Source organism: Spermophilus citellus, assembly GCF_964194105.1.
Source record: "Spermophilus citellus genome assembly, chromosome: 2".
Lineage (NCBI taxonomy): Eukaryota > Metazoa > Chordata > Mammalia > Rodentia > Sciuridae > Spermophilus > Spermophilus citellus.
In genome coordinates this window covers 58,449,272-58,464,385 of record NC_138183.1, presented here as the reverse complement: position 1 = coordinate 58,464,385, position 15,114 = coordinate 58,449,272, and the positions used below count along the sequence as shown (strand labels likewise).

The window sequence follows — 15,114 nt, the reverse complement described above, 5'->3', positions numbered from 1 at the left end:
TTGATTAGTTGAAAGTTTGACCACATTCTTTCTTGGATTTCATTATGCCAATCCATAACCTTTGCATTCTGTCAGTATTAAAAATGGTAATTTGAAAGAAAACAGATCTAGAGAAGTTTACTAATAGGAATATTTGATTTTTCAAGATCTTTTATTTCAAATTCTACCATAGACTCAGTTCACCACTTATCCAAAAATTACATGAAGTTTTAGAATTCTCCCTAAAATACAAACAGCTATTATTCCACAATCTTAAAGCATGAGAAACTTAGGATAAAGAAGAACCACTCTGCAGAAACTGTAAGGACTAGAGATGGGGAGGGGAATCCAAATACTTTTTTGGGGGGGAGTACATGCCCTGTTTGCATGTTCCCTTTGTTCCATTCATTTCACCAGATGTTTACAGAACACCTGTGCTGTGCTCAGTTATCACCTCTAAGCAAACAGAATAATGTTTGGAGTGTGACTCACACCTTGAAGTCCACTTCCTTTTAGAAAAATTATCTTGTATTCTGTAAATTTTAGCAAGGAAGAATCTTACTGCAATTACTCAATGCCTAAAATTTGAAATGAATAGAAATAAAACCATATACTGGGAACACTTCAATATTGAAATGTTCTTTCTGAATTACCACTTTCCTTCCTCTTCAGTCACATATCACTGACCCACAGCAAAACTCCAGGATCCCCTCAGTTGTTCCAATCTGGATCAAAGCTGGTTGTTTGGTGGCTGTACAGATCCTGATAAAGTACCTACTATGTGTCAGGCACTCTTTCAATCTTGGCTCAGAGTTACAAGAAGGATGGACCAAGTATTCCACAACTCCTCCATGTTTGTGAGGGTGGGCAGAGAAAAAACACATGAAAAGCAGGATGATTTTAATTAGTCATAAACATTATGAAGGAAACAAAAGACCTACAGAAATACAAAAATAGGCATGAGGACCGGATACCATGATTGATCAGGAGAACAGGTTCTCCAACGAGGTAGCATTTAAGCTCAGATCCTGAAGAGGGCTCCAACTCTCAATATTCTCAGAGTAAAGTCATGAGACCCCAGCTGAAAGAACCACCAGGATTTGTGCTGCCAGGGCAAGGCTACCCTGTTCTTAATTGATGGCCAGACTTCTTAAAGACTGAAATGAGTAACACTGAGGAAACGTGGGGCAGCTACTGGAGACAGAAGCAACATTGTGATTTAGTTCTTTGGTGGATTGCTCATGCTTTCATCAGTAGCATAACCACACCTTAGTTCTTGGAGAATGCAGAGTGTGAGCCAGGGCACTCTGAGCCTGGAGCTCCAATACCAGACCAGCAGCCAGGCGTGTGAACCAGCACACCCAGCGCTCCCACACAGGGAAGCTGTTTACTCTTCTCAGAGGACACAGGGTTAGACACAGTTAAATCCATAATCATTATCAGCCAGATCAACTCGTTCTAACCGACCTACTTTCGTCATATTTTTCCCCAACAATAGTTCAACGGCCTGTGAATGTTTTGCCTTCAGAAGCAAAAGATTTTCTTATTTAAATAGATCATTTCATGGTCAAAGGAAGCTTTTGTTGCTTCATAGCCTTACTCCCCTTTTATTCGTATTGCTCGATAAAAGTTTTAAAAAGTATTTGATGCAGCCACTGTGTAAGTAAAACAAAAATTGCTGACAGAAAATTTATTCTAAGTACATATTAACCCCAACAGTGACATGGTTTCTGGGAACATATATTTGTGACTATATTAAGAGATGAACTCTCACAGATGCTAAAATTTTGACTATTTCTCAAAAATCAATCAGTGCTTTGAAGAGACCTTAGATATAGTTTCAGGCTGGGCATGGTAACTCACGCCTGTAACCCAGTGACTCTAGAACTAAGGAAAAGGATCACAAGTTTGAGGCCATCCTCAGCAACTTAACAAGATCCTTAGCAACTTAGCGAGATGGTGTCTCAAAATGAAAAATATAAAAAGGGCCGGGGATGTAGTTCAGTACTAAAGTACCCCTGAGTTCAATCTCCAGTACTACTACTACTACTACTAATAATAATAATAATAATAATGATACAGAGTTTCATGTAAGACATGGCTTCTTTCTTTGGGGAAAGTCTAAAAGGAACAGTAATTATTACCACTATAAGATTGTATAAAATAAAGCTCATTTTAAGTTATAAACCAAACAGACTATAGAGATAAAATGGGCCAGCAGGATAGGCTAGAGTCAGCAAGGAGTGCTTGACAGAAGAAATTGAACTAGAACGTGAAGAATTTGAAAGAGTGAAAGTGAAGTACTTTAAGTGAGGAGAAGATCAGGGCACATCCCCAAAGCAGAACTTGGGCTGAAACACTTCCATGAACAGGGTGGAGATGTGAGTATATGCAGCTTTGGTCCATTTGGGGAGCTATTTGGAAATGGTCAGATTGATATTGCACCATGCCTACGATGGGCACAGTAAGGTGCATCAAGTACAGATGCCTGCTAAAGGATTTTGTAAGAGTTTAACTGATATTGATCTTTCTGCACTTCTCAATGTACCCAGGCACATTGTTGGTCATTTGTAAATATTTGTAATATTTCTAACTTGAATGATGTCACAATGACTCATGGAGTATGTGAGTGAATCTGAGCATAAAGACTGCCAAAACCTCCTTCTCCAACATAAAGTTATTGCAAGGTCATTGAGACACCATCAAAAACAGAGGAACATCAAGATTTACTAAATTCACAACCTTCACTTCATTAACATTTCAGAGAGAAATAAATTTCCCTGTACTCTATCTAGTCAATTTATTCTTGATGCTTTTCTCAGAGAAGATGAAGAATTCATTAGTCAATTTCATATCCCAGCAAATTTATTTTTTTTCTTAATGTGTACTTTTTTCATCTTGAATTTCTACTTGCACTTTTGTGTTTCTAAAACCTGTAACCTTACATCTATTGAAGACATGAGTGTAAGTTGCATCTCTACTGAGGTTTGTTTGTCATGTTCATAGAAGCCAAAGTTCACCTTCAGTTATGGATTAACTCTTCACCAGGAAATATTTTTATATGAATACACATCTTGGAATACAATGAACTCCTTTTTCTCTTCTGGCTTGAGTCATTCAAGAATGAGTGCCTTTGATAATTCTAGAAACCCACAAATCTGAGTTAGTCTTGGATTGTAAAGAGAGAATTGGCCTGGCCCAGCCTTTTGGGCTAATACCACAAGTAAAATAACAAAAAATCCATGTTCAAACCATAATGAATATGAGTGGAACTTCTAGTGGCCAACCAAGACCAGGCACACAGATCTTTAGAGGATCCATTTCTATCCAGTTCCAACAGGAACAGGGGCAATCATGAGAGTTCTCTTCCCTAAGCTACTACGTAGTTGATGTTATAAAAGGTTCTCATTAAATTCTGGGGCATACGAAAACATCCTGCTTTATGGCTGTGGAAACAGATTTCTCTGATATATCTTAGAATTGGCAAAAGGACTACACACTTAAATGGCTCTTAGGGGAGTCCCAGGACGTTTTTATATCCCAATTTTGATTAGAGTGTCCCTGACATATCTAAAACAAATACTTAGATCTCCAAACATATTTGTAGCCTTCATCTTGTAAGTTGTGTCATTCTAGTGCAGCAGCACCCTTTTCAATTCAGAGAATACTAGGTCAATTTGGTTCTTGTTAATAGTAAGAGTAACAGTCCATATTGTTTGTGCCAATGTAATCATGAGGAGTATAGCCTTTCCTGTACTCTTAACCCTTTTTTGTAGATTTCAATTTCTTCATCTGTAAAATAAGAATAAAAATAATAAGGCTGTTGTACAGTGTTATTAGATTTTGCTAATTAACGTTGAATTTTTTATAATGATGCCTAGCATGGTATAACTCAATAAGTACAAGTCCCATCATGCTGATGAGATGTATTAATTTCTATATCTTCCCCCTTTCCCTACCCTTTAGTGTGGATATACATTCCCATGTAAACTTGGATAAACTATTAACCTGACAAGAGAGAATATATCTCTCAGCAGAGACTTTCACATTCAATATACTATTTTCTGGTAGCTTGGTTAGGGTCAGGGATGCAGAGGGAATTTTATGGACCCTTTTGGACTCTGATGCATCTGGCAGGAAGCGAGTTCTTTGATTGTGACTCCTGCCGATGGTCAGCAATTTCCAAAGAGATCCTGAGATCAAGTTTACTTGTATTTCATTCTGTGGATTTAAAATCGTAGACTGTAGCAGACAGTATCCACATGAATTTGGAGTTTGTTAAGAATGTAGAATAACTGGCATGTCTTTCCTGTCTCCCTCTTCCTGTTAAGAATGTAGAATAACTGGCATGTCTTTCCTGTCTCCCTCTTCCACATAGGTTAACCTCAGAGCCACAGATGTCAGACTTATGCGCCAGTTGCTCCTCATCAATGAGAGCATCGAGTCCATCAAGTGGATGATGGAGGAGAAAGCCACCATCACTAGCCGAGGCAGCAGTCTCAGTGGCAGTCTGTGCAGCCTGTTGGAGAGCCAGAGCACCTCCTTACGCGGCAGCTACAACAGCCTGCAGGATGGCAGTGATGGGCTAGATGGCATCTCTGTGGGAAGCTACCTGGACACTTTGGCTGATGATGTCCCAGGCCATCAGACCCCTTCAGACTTGGACCAGTTCAGTGACGGCTCCATCATAGAGGACTCACAAGCCCTGCACAAGCCTCCTAAATTGGATTCTGACTACTACTGCTTTGGCTAATGACCCAGTTTTTTGCATGGGACTGGTGTGCAATTAACTTGTATGTATCCTTCTTCTCCGCTGCTATATTTTTGGTGTGATTTTGTAAAATAAGACAACCTTTTAAAAGAAGCTTATTTTTAAACTGCTTAATGACATTTCTGTTGCTCCTAATATTTCTCATCTAGACTGATTTATTTTTCTCTGTTACATCTCTATTTTTATTTATTAAAATGATTTTCCTCCCTTCTTTTAGAGTAGCACAAACAAAGTAGGGGGAAAAGAATAAGCAATAATTATGTTTTTGCTTTTGTTTTCAGAGCAAGGGGTCAGGGATTACAAGGAAAACTTTGCTAAATTTTACAATAAACCAAAGTATGAAAACTGTTAATTTTGTTGCTGTGTCCTTAAATGATTCAAGATTTTATCTTCCAAAAGATACTGAGATCTATTACTGTTCGTAGATTAGGTTGCACAAACTCCTTGAACAAAATCAAGGGTGCCAATTATGGCACACTTTTACATGCCATCATTGGAAAGCCCCCAAGTGTATGCAACCTGATCACTTCACCCTTTTGTTGATACTACACATTAGGATTTTGTCATCAGTCATTTTAACTCATATATTAGACATATCTGTCTGACAATATGTATTAGTACTTCAAATTTTGAGGAATATTGAGATCAGGTATGATGGTGATTAAAGGCAAATATGCACTACATTTAAATTTGAGATTTTGTTGGCGTTTTCTTATAAGCACTTTGCAATTCTACTGGGATGTCTAAACATATATGTGTAACTACAGATGGATAGATAGACAGCCACACAGGTAACAGATATCATAGGAAATCAGCATCTTTATCCACTTATGAAGTCCACTTATGGTATCTTTTCATCCTGGGAAGGATAAATAGTCTTTTAATTTTCTGAAATGATACTGGAAATATTATAACTTATGCAGTGAGTGAAATTTTTAATTTTGATATTTTTACTCCTCTACAAATTTTTATCTAGATGATTCCTAGTGAGACAATTTAATTAAAATTTCAAACTGTTCTTTGTTATGATTTACAATATGAATCAAAAAAGTTTTCTCACTTGTAAATGAGAAGTTTCCTTTTATTCTATACTCATTGCACACCTGGAAACTTATCATTTGTTTCCAAGACATATATTATTCAATTTACATTTAAAACTTATCAGTGCACATATTTTTCATTAGTTTTTTCCATAAATTCTTAGGTATAATCCTCATCACTATAATCCCATAATGTCAGGATTGTCACTATTATAAGTTTAAGGAAACTGTGGCACAGAGAATGTGAGTCACTGCATTAAATCTTCCACTAAATGTCCAAAATAGAATTTGAACTTGGCTCTGTTGTATTCCTATCACTCATACTCAATAACCTCTTTGCTTATTGACTTAAAATAATAAATGTGAGAAAGCAAATTTAAACCCATGATAGAAAAGTGTAGCAAACTATTTTCTGATAGTATCCATGTTTTCCCATACTGAATCTACCAAGCTCTTTCTTGAAATCACATGTATCAAATCAGTGTTATACCTAGTGATGACTCAGAGAGGGAGCCACACAACAATGGTTTCTAATATAATCCTTTCTCTCTGTGTACTTTTATTTTCAACTCAGTAAAGGGTGGTTGGCTGGTTATTTGTTTGATTTTAATCTGGAATCAAACCAAGAAGTTTTTAGCACAGATTGTTTATCATATTAAAATTCAAGAGCACACATTGTGACCCAACAGAAAAAACAACCTCAGAACCAAGACCAATGAATTTCAAACAGAAGGTAGTGAAATGTGTAACCATATGTATACAGCACAGCAAAAAAAAAAAAATCCTTCACAAGAGGAAAGTGAGCAGACAGCAATGCAAGAGGAAAAAAGAGCGAATTCTAACCTCTTTAAGGCTCAACATTTGCCTACAAGAAGCTATGTATGTAAAAGACAATTTCTGCTCAGATCATAGATTCAGACTGTGAAATCAGTATGAAGATTTTTTAAAATATATTTTTCTTTTCCAACCAGCTTCCCTGATATGTGTCCATACCTTCTATAAATTGACCTTGTATAGAATAGAAACTTTAAAAAATTATGAGGATTATGTAGAAGAAATGTATAGAATAGTTTTCAGTTAGAAATTATATTTTAAGAAAACTATAATGGACATTGGCAGAATATCTGAGAATAATTTTTGGCCTATTAATAGTAAGAGTTTTAACATTTATATGCTTTATATTTATTCCAACTTGTTTCACAAGAGATAGCAAATATTGATTGTATATACCAATAATGTTTTCATAGTTGATTTCACTAAGAGGAGGAGAATATGGTAATAAACAAGATTAATTACTAACATATTAATTGGTCTGAAGACAATGAATGCAAAGAAGTGCCTCAATTAAAATTGAAACTGAAGTTTAAAACTCAAGAATCCCTACAACTAATCTTGTACCTGAAGCACTTCATGTTTCATCTCTGTCAGCCCTATCAGGAAACAAGATAAAAAGTTAAAGCAAAGGTGTTGTGCAAACTCTTCTGCCTGCAATGAGTTATGTCTTTCCATAGAAAATGTGCCTGAGTTACATTAATCTATTTTATGGACTTGTTAGTCTCCTATTGCAATGAAAATAATTGAATGTAAGGAATTCAGACAACTTAAAGCTAATACATTTCTCTTTGGCATTTTGCAAATTAAGGAGCTCTAGATCACCAACCACCTTAGAAGCCTTCACTTCAAGAAAATCCTCCTGTTTATCCTACCAGTCAGACTCAAATTACAAAGTACAAATTTTTAAGTATTAGTCAAGTTTAGAAATGCAATGAAGAGTCAGCAAGGGCTATTGGATACATGATAAAGGCACTTGGGTCACCATGAAGAATTTTAGGCATTTGCTTCCCCAACACATCAAAACACAATCAAACCACCTGCATGATGCCAAAACAAGATCCTCATCTTACTAACATCTCAGCAGCAGTTTGGCACATTGGATGGTGTCTTTTTGGAAGAATGTCTTCACTTGGCTTCCAGTGACATCATTTCCTCTTGGATTCCCTCATTGCTCACTGCTTGCTTGCTCACAGATTCCTTTTCTGTTTCTCTTCTTCATTTTCCCAACCTCCATAAAGCAAGAGTGTTCCAGAGCTAAATACTCTTCCAAAACTGTTTCCCCAAAACCAAGGAATTCACCTAATTACAGAGTTCTAAATGATGTCTATATGCTGAGATTTCTGAATGTTTATCTTGTGTCCAGTCTCCCTTCTTCAGTCTCCCATGTCTACCTTTCTTCAGAGCATCTCTACTTGATATCTGATAAGCACCTCACTCTAAACATTTCCAAAACTGTGAGAAATCTTACCCAGTTTTGTTAAGTGATGATTACTCTCATCAAGTTCTCAGCCTGTTTTATTCAGCTTTCGTTGCTGTGACCAAAATACCAGACAAGAAAAACATAGAGAAGGAAAAGTTTATTTTAGCTCATGGTTTCAGATTCAGTCTGTGCTCAGCTCACTCCATAGCTCTGGGCCCAAGATGAGGCAGAACATCATGGTGGAATTGCATGGTTAAAAAAAAAAAAAAAGAAGCAGCAGCTCAGGACATGGCAATCAGGAAGGAGAGAGAGAGAGAGAGAGAGAGAGAGAGAGAGAGAGAGAGACAGAGAGAGACAGAGAGAGAGAGCGCGCTCCACTCACCAAGAACAAAATATAAACCCCAAAGGCATACCCCCAGTGACCTTCTTCCTGTAGCCACACCTTACCTATCTACAGTTACCCAGCCCGTTAAGCCATATCAGTGGATTAATCCACTTATTGGGTTACAATTTTAATAATCTAATCAATTTATCTCTGAATGTTCTTGCATTGTCTCACACATGAGCTTTTGAGGGACATCACATACCAAAACCATAACACAACCCAAATCCTTAAAGTCGCTCTTATTCTCTTTCCTTCAAACAATATCCAACACTATTTTCTCCACTTCAGATGTAGATTGGGATTACAACAAATTCTCACCACAACCTCTACTGTCACTCTAACACATCTCCCTGGGACTACTGCAATAGCCCTATCTTGTTTCTTTGCTTTCATCCTGATCACTGTCAGTGCTTATTTGCCAGCCTCTATCTCAAGCCTGTAATGGATTTCCATCTCTCTTGGAGTCTAATCCAATTTTTTACTGTGGACTACGAAATCCTGGGCCCTCTGGCATCCTTGTGCCTATCTGGTCTCATCTGGTATCATCCCTCTCTCTTTTTTGTGAAGCCTCATTTGCATCCCTGTTATTTCTTAAAAATCTCAAAATCCTGTCCAGTATGGCAGTTCATGCTTGTAATTTCAGGGTGCTGAGGCAGTAGGATCACAAAACTGAGGGCAGCCTGGGAAACTTTTAAGACCAGTCTCAAAAAAAAAAAAAAAATCAGTAAATAAATAAAAAAGCCTAGGGATATAACTCAGTGGTCAAGTGCCCCTAGGCAAAATCCCCAGTAATACAAACAAAAAGCCTCCTCAAAATGCCTATTCCAACCTCAGAATGTTTGTACTTCTCATTTCTTCTTTCTGAAATGTTCTTCTGCTCCTTGTTGGTAAACCTTGATTCACAGTCCTTTGTGATCTGCAGTCAAATGGCAGCTTGCCTGAGAAGACTTCTTCCATAATAAGCTGACACTCCTGTGCTCTTTACTATGGTTTACTTTTCCTCATAACCCTTACTGTCATTATGGTATATTGTGTGTGCTCTTTGCTTTTCTACACTAGGATGCAATGTCAAAATAAGTTAATTCTGCTCACTTCCACATGTCTTATCGCCTAGAATAACATCTGTCACACAGTAGGTACCAGATAAATATTTTTTAACTGTAGCAATTTTGGAACATTTGCTGAGTATCTTCTAGGCACATTTGACTATGCCAGGTTGTGGTGATGCAGAGATGAGGAAGATATAAATCCCATCTTCAAGGAGCTCATTTGTTCAGTGGGTCTCTCTGGTAGGAAGAATATGTTCCTCACTTCCACTCTGGAGCTGCCCATGTCCTAATCAGTGACCCTGTGAATATATTACCCTGCATGGCAAAAGGGACTTTGAAGATGTGATTAATGATTTTGGAATAAAGACCCTGGTTTATCTGAGTGAGGATTATAACTGAGAGGAAAGACTGTCAGAGAGAGAGAGAGAGAGAGAGAGAGAGACGGGGGGGGGGATGGAGGGAGGGAGGGAGAGGGAGGGATGTGTTGAAAATGTTCTAGTTAGCTCTTCTGCCACTGTCTCCAAAAGACTTGATAAGATCCATTTTAAAGGAGGAATAGTTAATTTGTTGCTCACAGTTTCAGAGGTCTCAGTCCATAGATGGCTGACACCATTGCTCTGGGCCCAAGGTGAGGCAGAACATCAAAGCAGAATGATGTGACAAAGGAAAGCAACTCAGGATATGATGATCAGAAATCAGAAAGAGCTCTGCTCACAAAAATATTACATATATATATATATATATATATATATATATATATAGTTGTTGTTGTTGTTTATAATTTGTATATAAGGCACAACCTAAGTGACCTACCTCCTCCTGCTCATAGTTACCACCCAGTTATTCCATTCAAATGAATGAATGCACTGACTAGATTAAGGATCTCATAACCCAATCATTTTATTTCACCTCAAAAGTTTCTCTCATTGTCTCACACATGAGCTTACGGGAGACACCTCCTATCTAAACCATAACAAATGCTATACTGCTGTCTGTGAGGCCAGAAGAGGCCATGAACCGAGGAAAGCACAGCAGGGTACAAATTCTATTTCCAAGCATGGATTTTATTAACTAGGGTATAAATCTTACACTATTTCTATATAATTCCAGTTATGATTGTTTAAATTTTTAGTTGATTGTGTCCATTAAACACTAACCAACACTCAAATATTCTCACCTATCATTGTGTAGCATGTTTAAGCCATGGCCTGGGTGAGTTAAACCAGAGCCAGTACTGGAATCCCATTTACCTGTATTTGACTGCTAGTTAAATTCCAAACATTGCCCAAAGTTGGCATTCCTTCAAGTCTTAACATCATGTGCAGGACCTGTTTATCTAATGTGGGAGGGAGAATTGTCAGAGCCTGTGTTATTTCATTCTTTACTAATAAGAGATCTTGTACCAATAGGGAACTGTATGCATTCTTAATGTTTTTAGATTGTTCTCAGAGCAATTTACTATCATTATTTTTACATAAGCCAAATCCACCTATAAATCAAACACACGTATAACTATCAACTCTGCATTTTTCCCTAGCACAAAGGAGTCAGAAGATCCCTAACTCCTTTGTAGCTGATACATTCCAGCTTTTCACTTGCCCTTTTCCTCAAAGCATTCTCTTTGAGATTTTAATTGAAGATTTTAGGAAAAATTATAGCAAGGATTCCCTCAAACAACCTCAATATCTTTCTATCATAAAATATATACAGAGTTGATTGTGCACAATATGTCAGACCCTCAAAACCCTGAGGTTTTAAAGAATTTTGATATCTTTTGATGTTGAATCTGCAAAGACTGAGAGAACATGCGAAATGGTATCTCTTTTGGCAAATAAAGAGAATAAGACATTTGGGGGCGACTAGTTACCATGTGATGGACAGTGTGACCAAATAATCTTTCTAAACTGATCCACACTTGCAGCATAGTGAATGGTTCAAGGTGTCTTAATGCAAAATCAACAAACAAAAATAATTAATTCCATTTGAAATTCAAATGATGCAATGTAAAACAAAAGAAAGACACTTGAGTAGAGAAATGGCATAGTCATCATTATCAACATACAATTAATCAGTGCTATAAAGTATAAAGGCTTTGATTTTAGAGTATCTCCATTCTGACAATTACTAGATGGTGAACTTGAAATAAGTAACTATTTCTTTGCATCTTTGCTTTCTTATTTGTAAATAGGCATAATGAAACCTGTCTCATAGAATTGTTGGAGAATAGACTAATATTTGAAAGTGCTCAGAATACCTCTTGGCACACAGAAATGCATGGCAAATGGTGTTGCTACATGCCTATAATAAATAATTAAGTAAAAATTGTTTATATATTAAAAGAGAAGAAATTAGGACTGGTTAATCATAGTGCATACAGCTAAAGTATGTACATGGTGGCATAACTAATCTGATCATTATTTCCAACCAACTCCTCTTGTGACAGAGGAATAGAAGTTAGTCTTACTCAGGGTTGCCCTCATAGCTAGCCATGACCATGAGACAAATTTTGACCACCAAGCTGTAAGCAGAAATCTGTCAGAGAATTCTGGAAAACCTTTTACTGACTTTGAGCTGTGTATATAAATCATTCCTGAACTCAATATTTTGAGGTTCTCACATGCTTATTTCCTATGCAGTTGTAAAACTCTTAAAGGAAAAGGCATTAAAAGTGCAACTTATATTTCAAGATTATTAACACACAGTGACAGCATTTAATTTAAAATAAAAACTAAACACAGTTGTTTTTATTCTGTCCTTGGGATCTCCATAATACAACTAATATATATGAGTTTTTTTTTTCTTAAAGCTAAACATCTTTTCACCTTTATAGTACATGCTTTAGAATAGCAAGTCTTCAGAATGGTAAGAAGGTACTAAATTCAAATTCTGTTTTCTCACATTTCATTTCTAGAAAACAACCAAAGTGCATAAAGAATCATTTGACATTAAGACCTTCTAAAGTATTGCTAATTTGTTATCTCAAATTTCATTTGGAGTTATGTTTTAATAAATAGAAAAAATATTGATAGAATGTGTCGCTTTTTCATTCATATCTTTTTACAGCTATTACATGAGATAAATATGGTGACTTACTTCTATTGATTTACTATAGGTGGAAAAACAAAGTCAATATAAATAAGAATGGAGTTTAAAATGTAGCTCTACCTGACTGCCTTTTCCTACTAGTTTTGTCAAATTAATCAGTGAGGTAAATGATAGTGACAAAATGATGACTAGTGATCTGATTTCTAGTCTTATATCAAAAGATTATCTTAATTCAGTAGAACTTCACCAGTCAATGGAAATTCTATCATGACTTTACCCTACTTCCAAATGTTTATAACTCATAGGATTTTGGAATATTAAAATCCTAGTGTATTTTACTGGCATGGTTCTAGGCCTAAATATTTGCCAGAAATTAGAATGAAGGACTTCATCAAATTGATGATGAGTGGCTCCCACTAGAGTCAATGAGAGGCCCAATGCAAATACCTCCTACGAAAAATGGCTGAGATCTCAAGTGCTGCACTGCAAGGTGGATGATTAATTAGGTTAAAATGAGCATTATGGTTTGGATATGAGGTGTCCCCCCAAAGCTCCTGTGATAATGCACCAATATTCAGAAGTAAAATGATCAGTCCATCTTGTTTTGAATGGACTAAGTAGTGACCACAGGCAGATCTGGGGTGGCTGGAGGAGGTGGGTCACAGGGAGGAAGATTCCCTCTACTGCACCCTTTGGCCATGATGTGCTGCCTCACCTTGGTCCCAGAGCAACAGAGTTGGTTATCTATGAACTGAGACTTCTGAAACTGTGAGTTCCAAATAAACTGTTTCTGAAAGTTTTTCTTGTCAGATTTTTGGTCACAGAGATGTAAAGCTAACTGAACATTAAGCCTCTCAGAGAATTTGCAAAGTTAACAAGTTGGGTTTATTAAATGCTATTTTGAAATAATGAAAATACCACAGTAAAAATGTCATTCTTTTTTTATTTGAGGTTCCTACATTGATGAGAAACATATATGAACTTGCAGGCCCAGAAGGTCTAAAGAATTTAATTTTGAGGTTTTGCTCTGGAATGGAAAAAAAATGATATATTTTTACCACAAGATTGTATTTTAGGAGTGCTACAAAGAAATCTGAAGTACTAATAGCTGGAGTCAGTGTGATTTGGTAGCTGGGAATTATTAGGATTTTTTAAAAGTTTTTTTTTTTTTTTTTTAAATATGTTACACTTAATAAAAACACTTTTTATTTTATTTTATTTTTTTTTTTAAAGAGAGAGTGATAGAGGGAGAGGGAGAGGAGAGAGAGAGAGAGAGAGAGAGAGAGAGAGAGAGAGAGAGAATTTTTTTTTATTATCAGCGGACACAACATCTTTGTTGGTATGTGGTGCTGAGGATCGAACCCGGGCCGCACGCATGCCAGACGAGCGCGCTACCGCTTGAGCCACATCCCCAGCCCCTTTTAAAAGTTTTAAGCAATTCAGTTTTGAATAAGTACAGCAATCCATTATTTCTTTTAGTGAGGCAAATACCTCTACATTCTTATATTCTTGCAGAGCTTTGTCTTGCTTAATTATGAAAATCTGTCCTGGCTCATATTTCACATAGATTCATTTTTTTAAAAAAAGAACCATAAAACATATTTTTATATAAAATATTCCTTTGCTCATGGTTATTATGTAGTTCAGTACTCTAACATCCTCCATTTGAGGACTTTCTATTGCAGAATCTCATCTCCTTTCCTTGGAACTCAAACCTACAACTTTATCTTGTCCAACATCAGCATTGAGAGTGTCAAAAACATCACAGTGAGAGGGTCAAAAACACCAGATAAGCCAAAAAGACCTAAAAGATGAATCATAATATAAATTATTAAAAATGTTATTGATAACAGAAGCCAATAATAAAACCAATGCAAAGTCTCAAATCCTGCTCAACAGACAAAGACCAGAGACCAGGAAGATAATTAAAAGAGACTACATTGAAAAATAAATCAGGGTACAAAGCTAAGAGTATGTAACCTTGATACATGAACCTTGATATGATAACCTTGATAAATGAACCCAGGGAAAGAGGTTGGGCTCCAATAGTGAAAAAGTATAAACTCTGATCCACCACCCACAGCCTCAGGCTGTTCTAAAAGCCATCAGAGGCATGGTTCATTAGCAGGTCAAGCTGGTTTAAGAAGCCAGGGAAAGGCAAATGCAAAATGTTCTTTCTAGAAACATTCCATCTCCCTGTTCTCCGAATATGCCTTAACAATACTTTATCCATATATTTGTTATTCCTATACTCAAGAATATCTCCCTCTATTTTCTATCTATACCAATCCATTTTGTTTTTGAAGACCTGTTTTCTCAGTACCACTCAGCTTCTCTCTATACGAAAGTACTCATTGATCTGACCACATATTTTGGTGCCTAAGAATTTTCTGTAACATGATGTTACTACGGGTATGTAAATGTATGTACACATAATCAATTTGAAGGTGAGTCCACACATTTTTACCTCCTCATTGCCTAGAATATTATAGTATTCCATGCTTATTAGTAAATGCTCAAAATATTGCTATTTTTTGAGTGAGTGGCAATATGGAAAAATATGAGAACAGAAATGAAAGATATCAAAGAAA

At 36.5% G+C, this 15,114-nt stretch overlaps 1 protein-coding gene across 1 annotated transcript in view; it reads left to right on the top strand.

The window, feature by feature from the left end:
- Positions 1–5,131, top strand: part of LURAP1L (leucine rich adaptor protein 1 like) — a 50,327-nt gene extending 45,196 nt beyond the window's left edge. Inside the window, exon 2 of the mRNA XM_081281113.1 lies at positions 4,358–5,131. Coding sequence (XP_081137239.1) covers positions 4,358–4,732 — 375 coding nt within the window. The 3' untranslated portion in view covers positions 4,733–5,131. The remainder of the gene's footprint in view (positions 1–4,357) is intronic.
- The last annotated feature ends 9,983 nt before the right edge of the window (positions 5,132–15,114 follow it).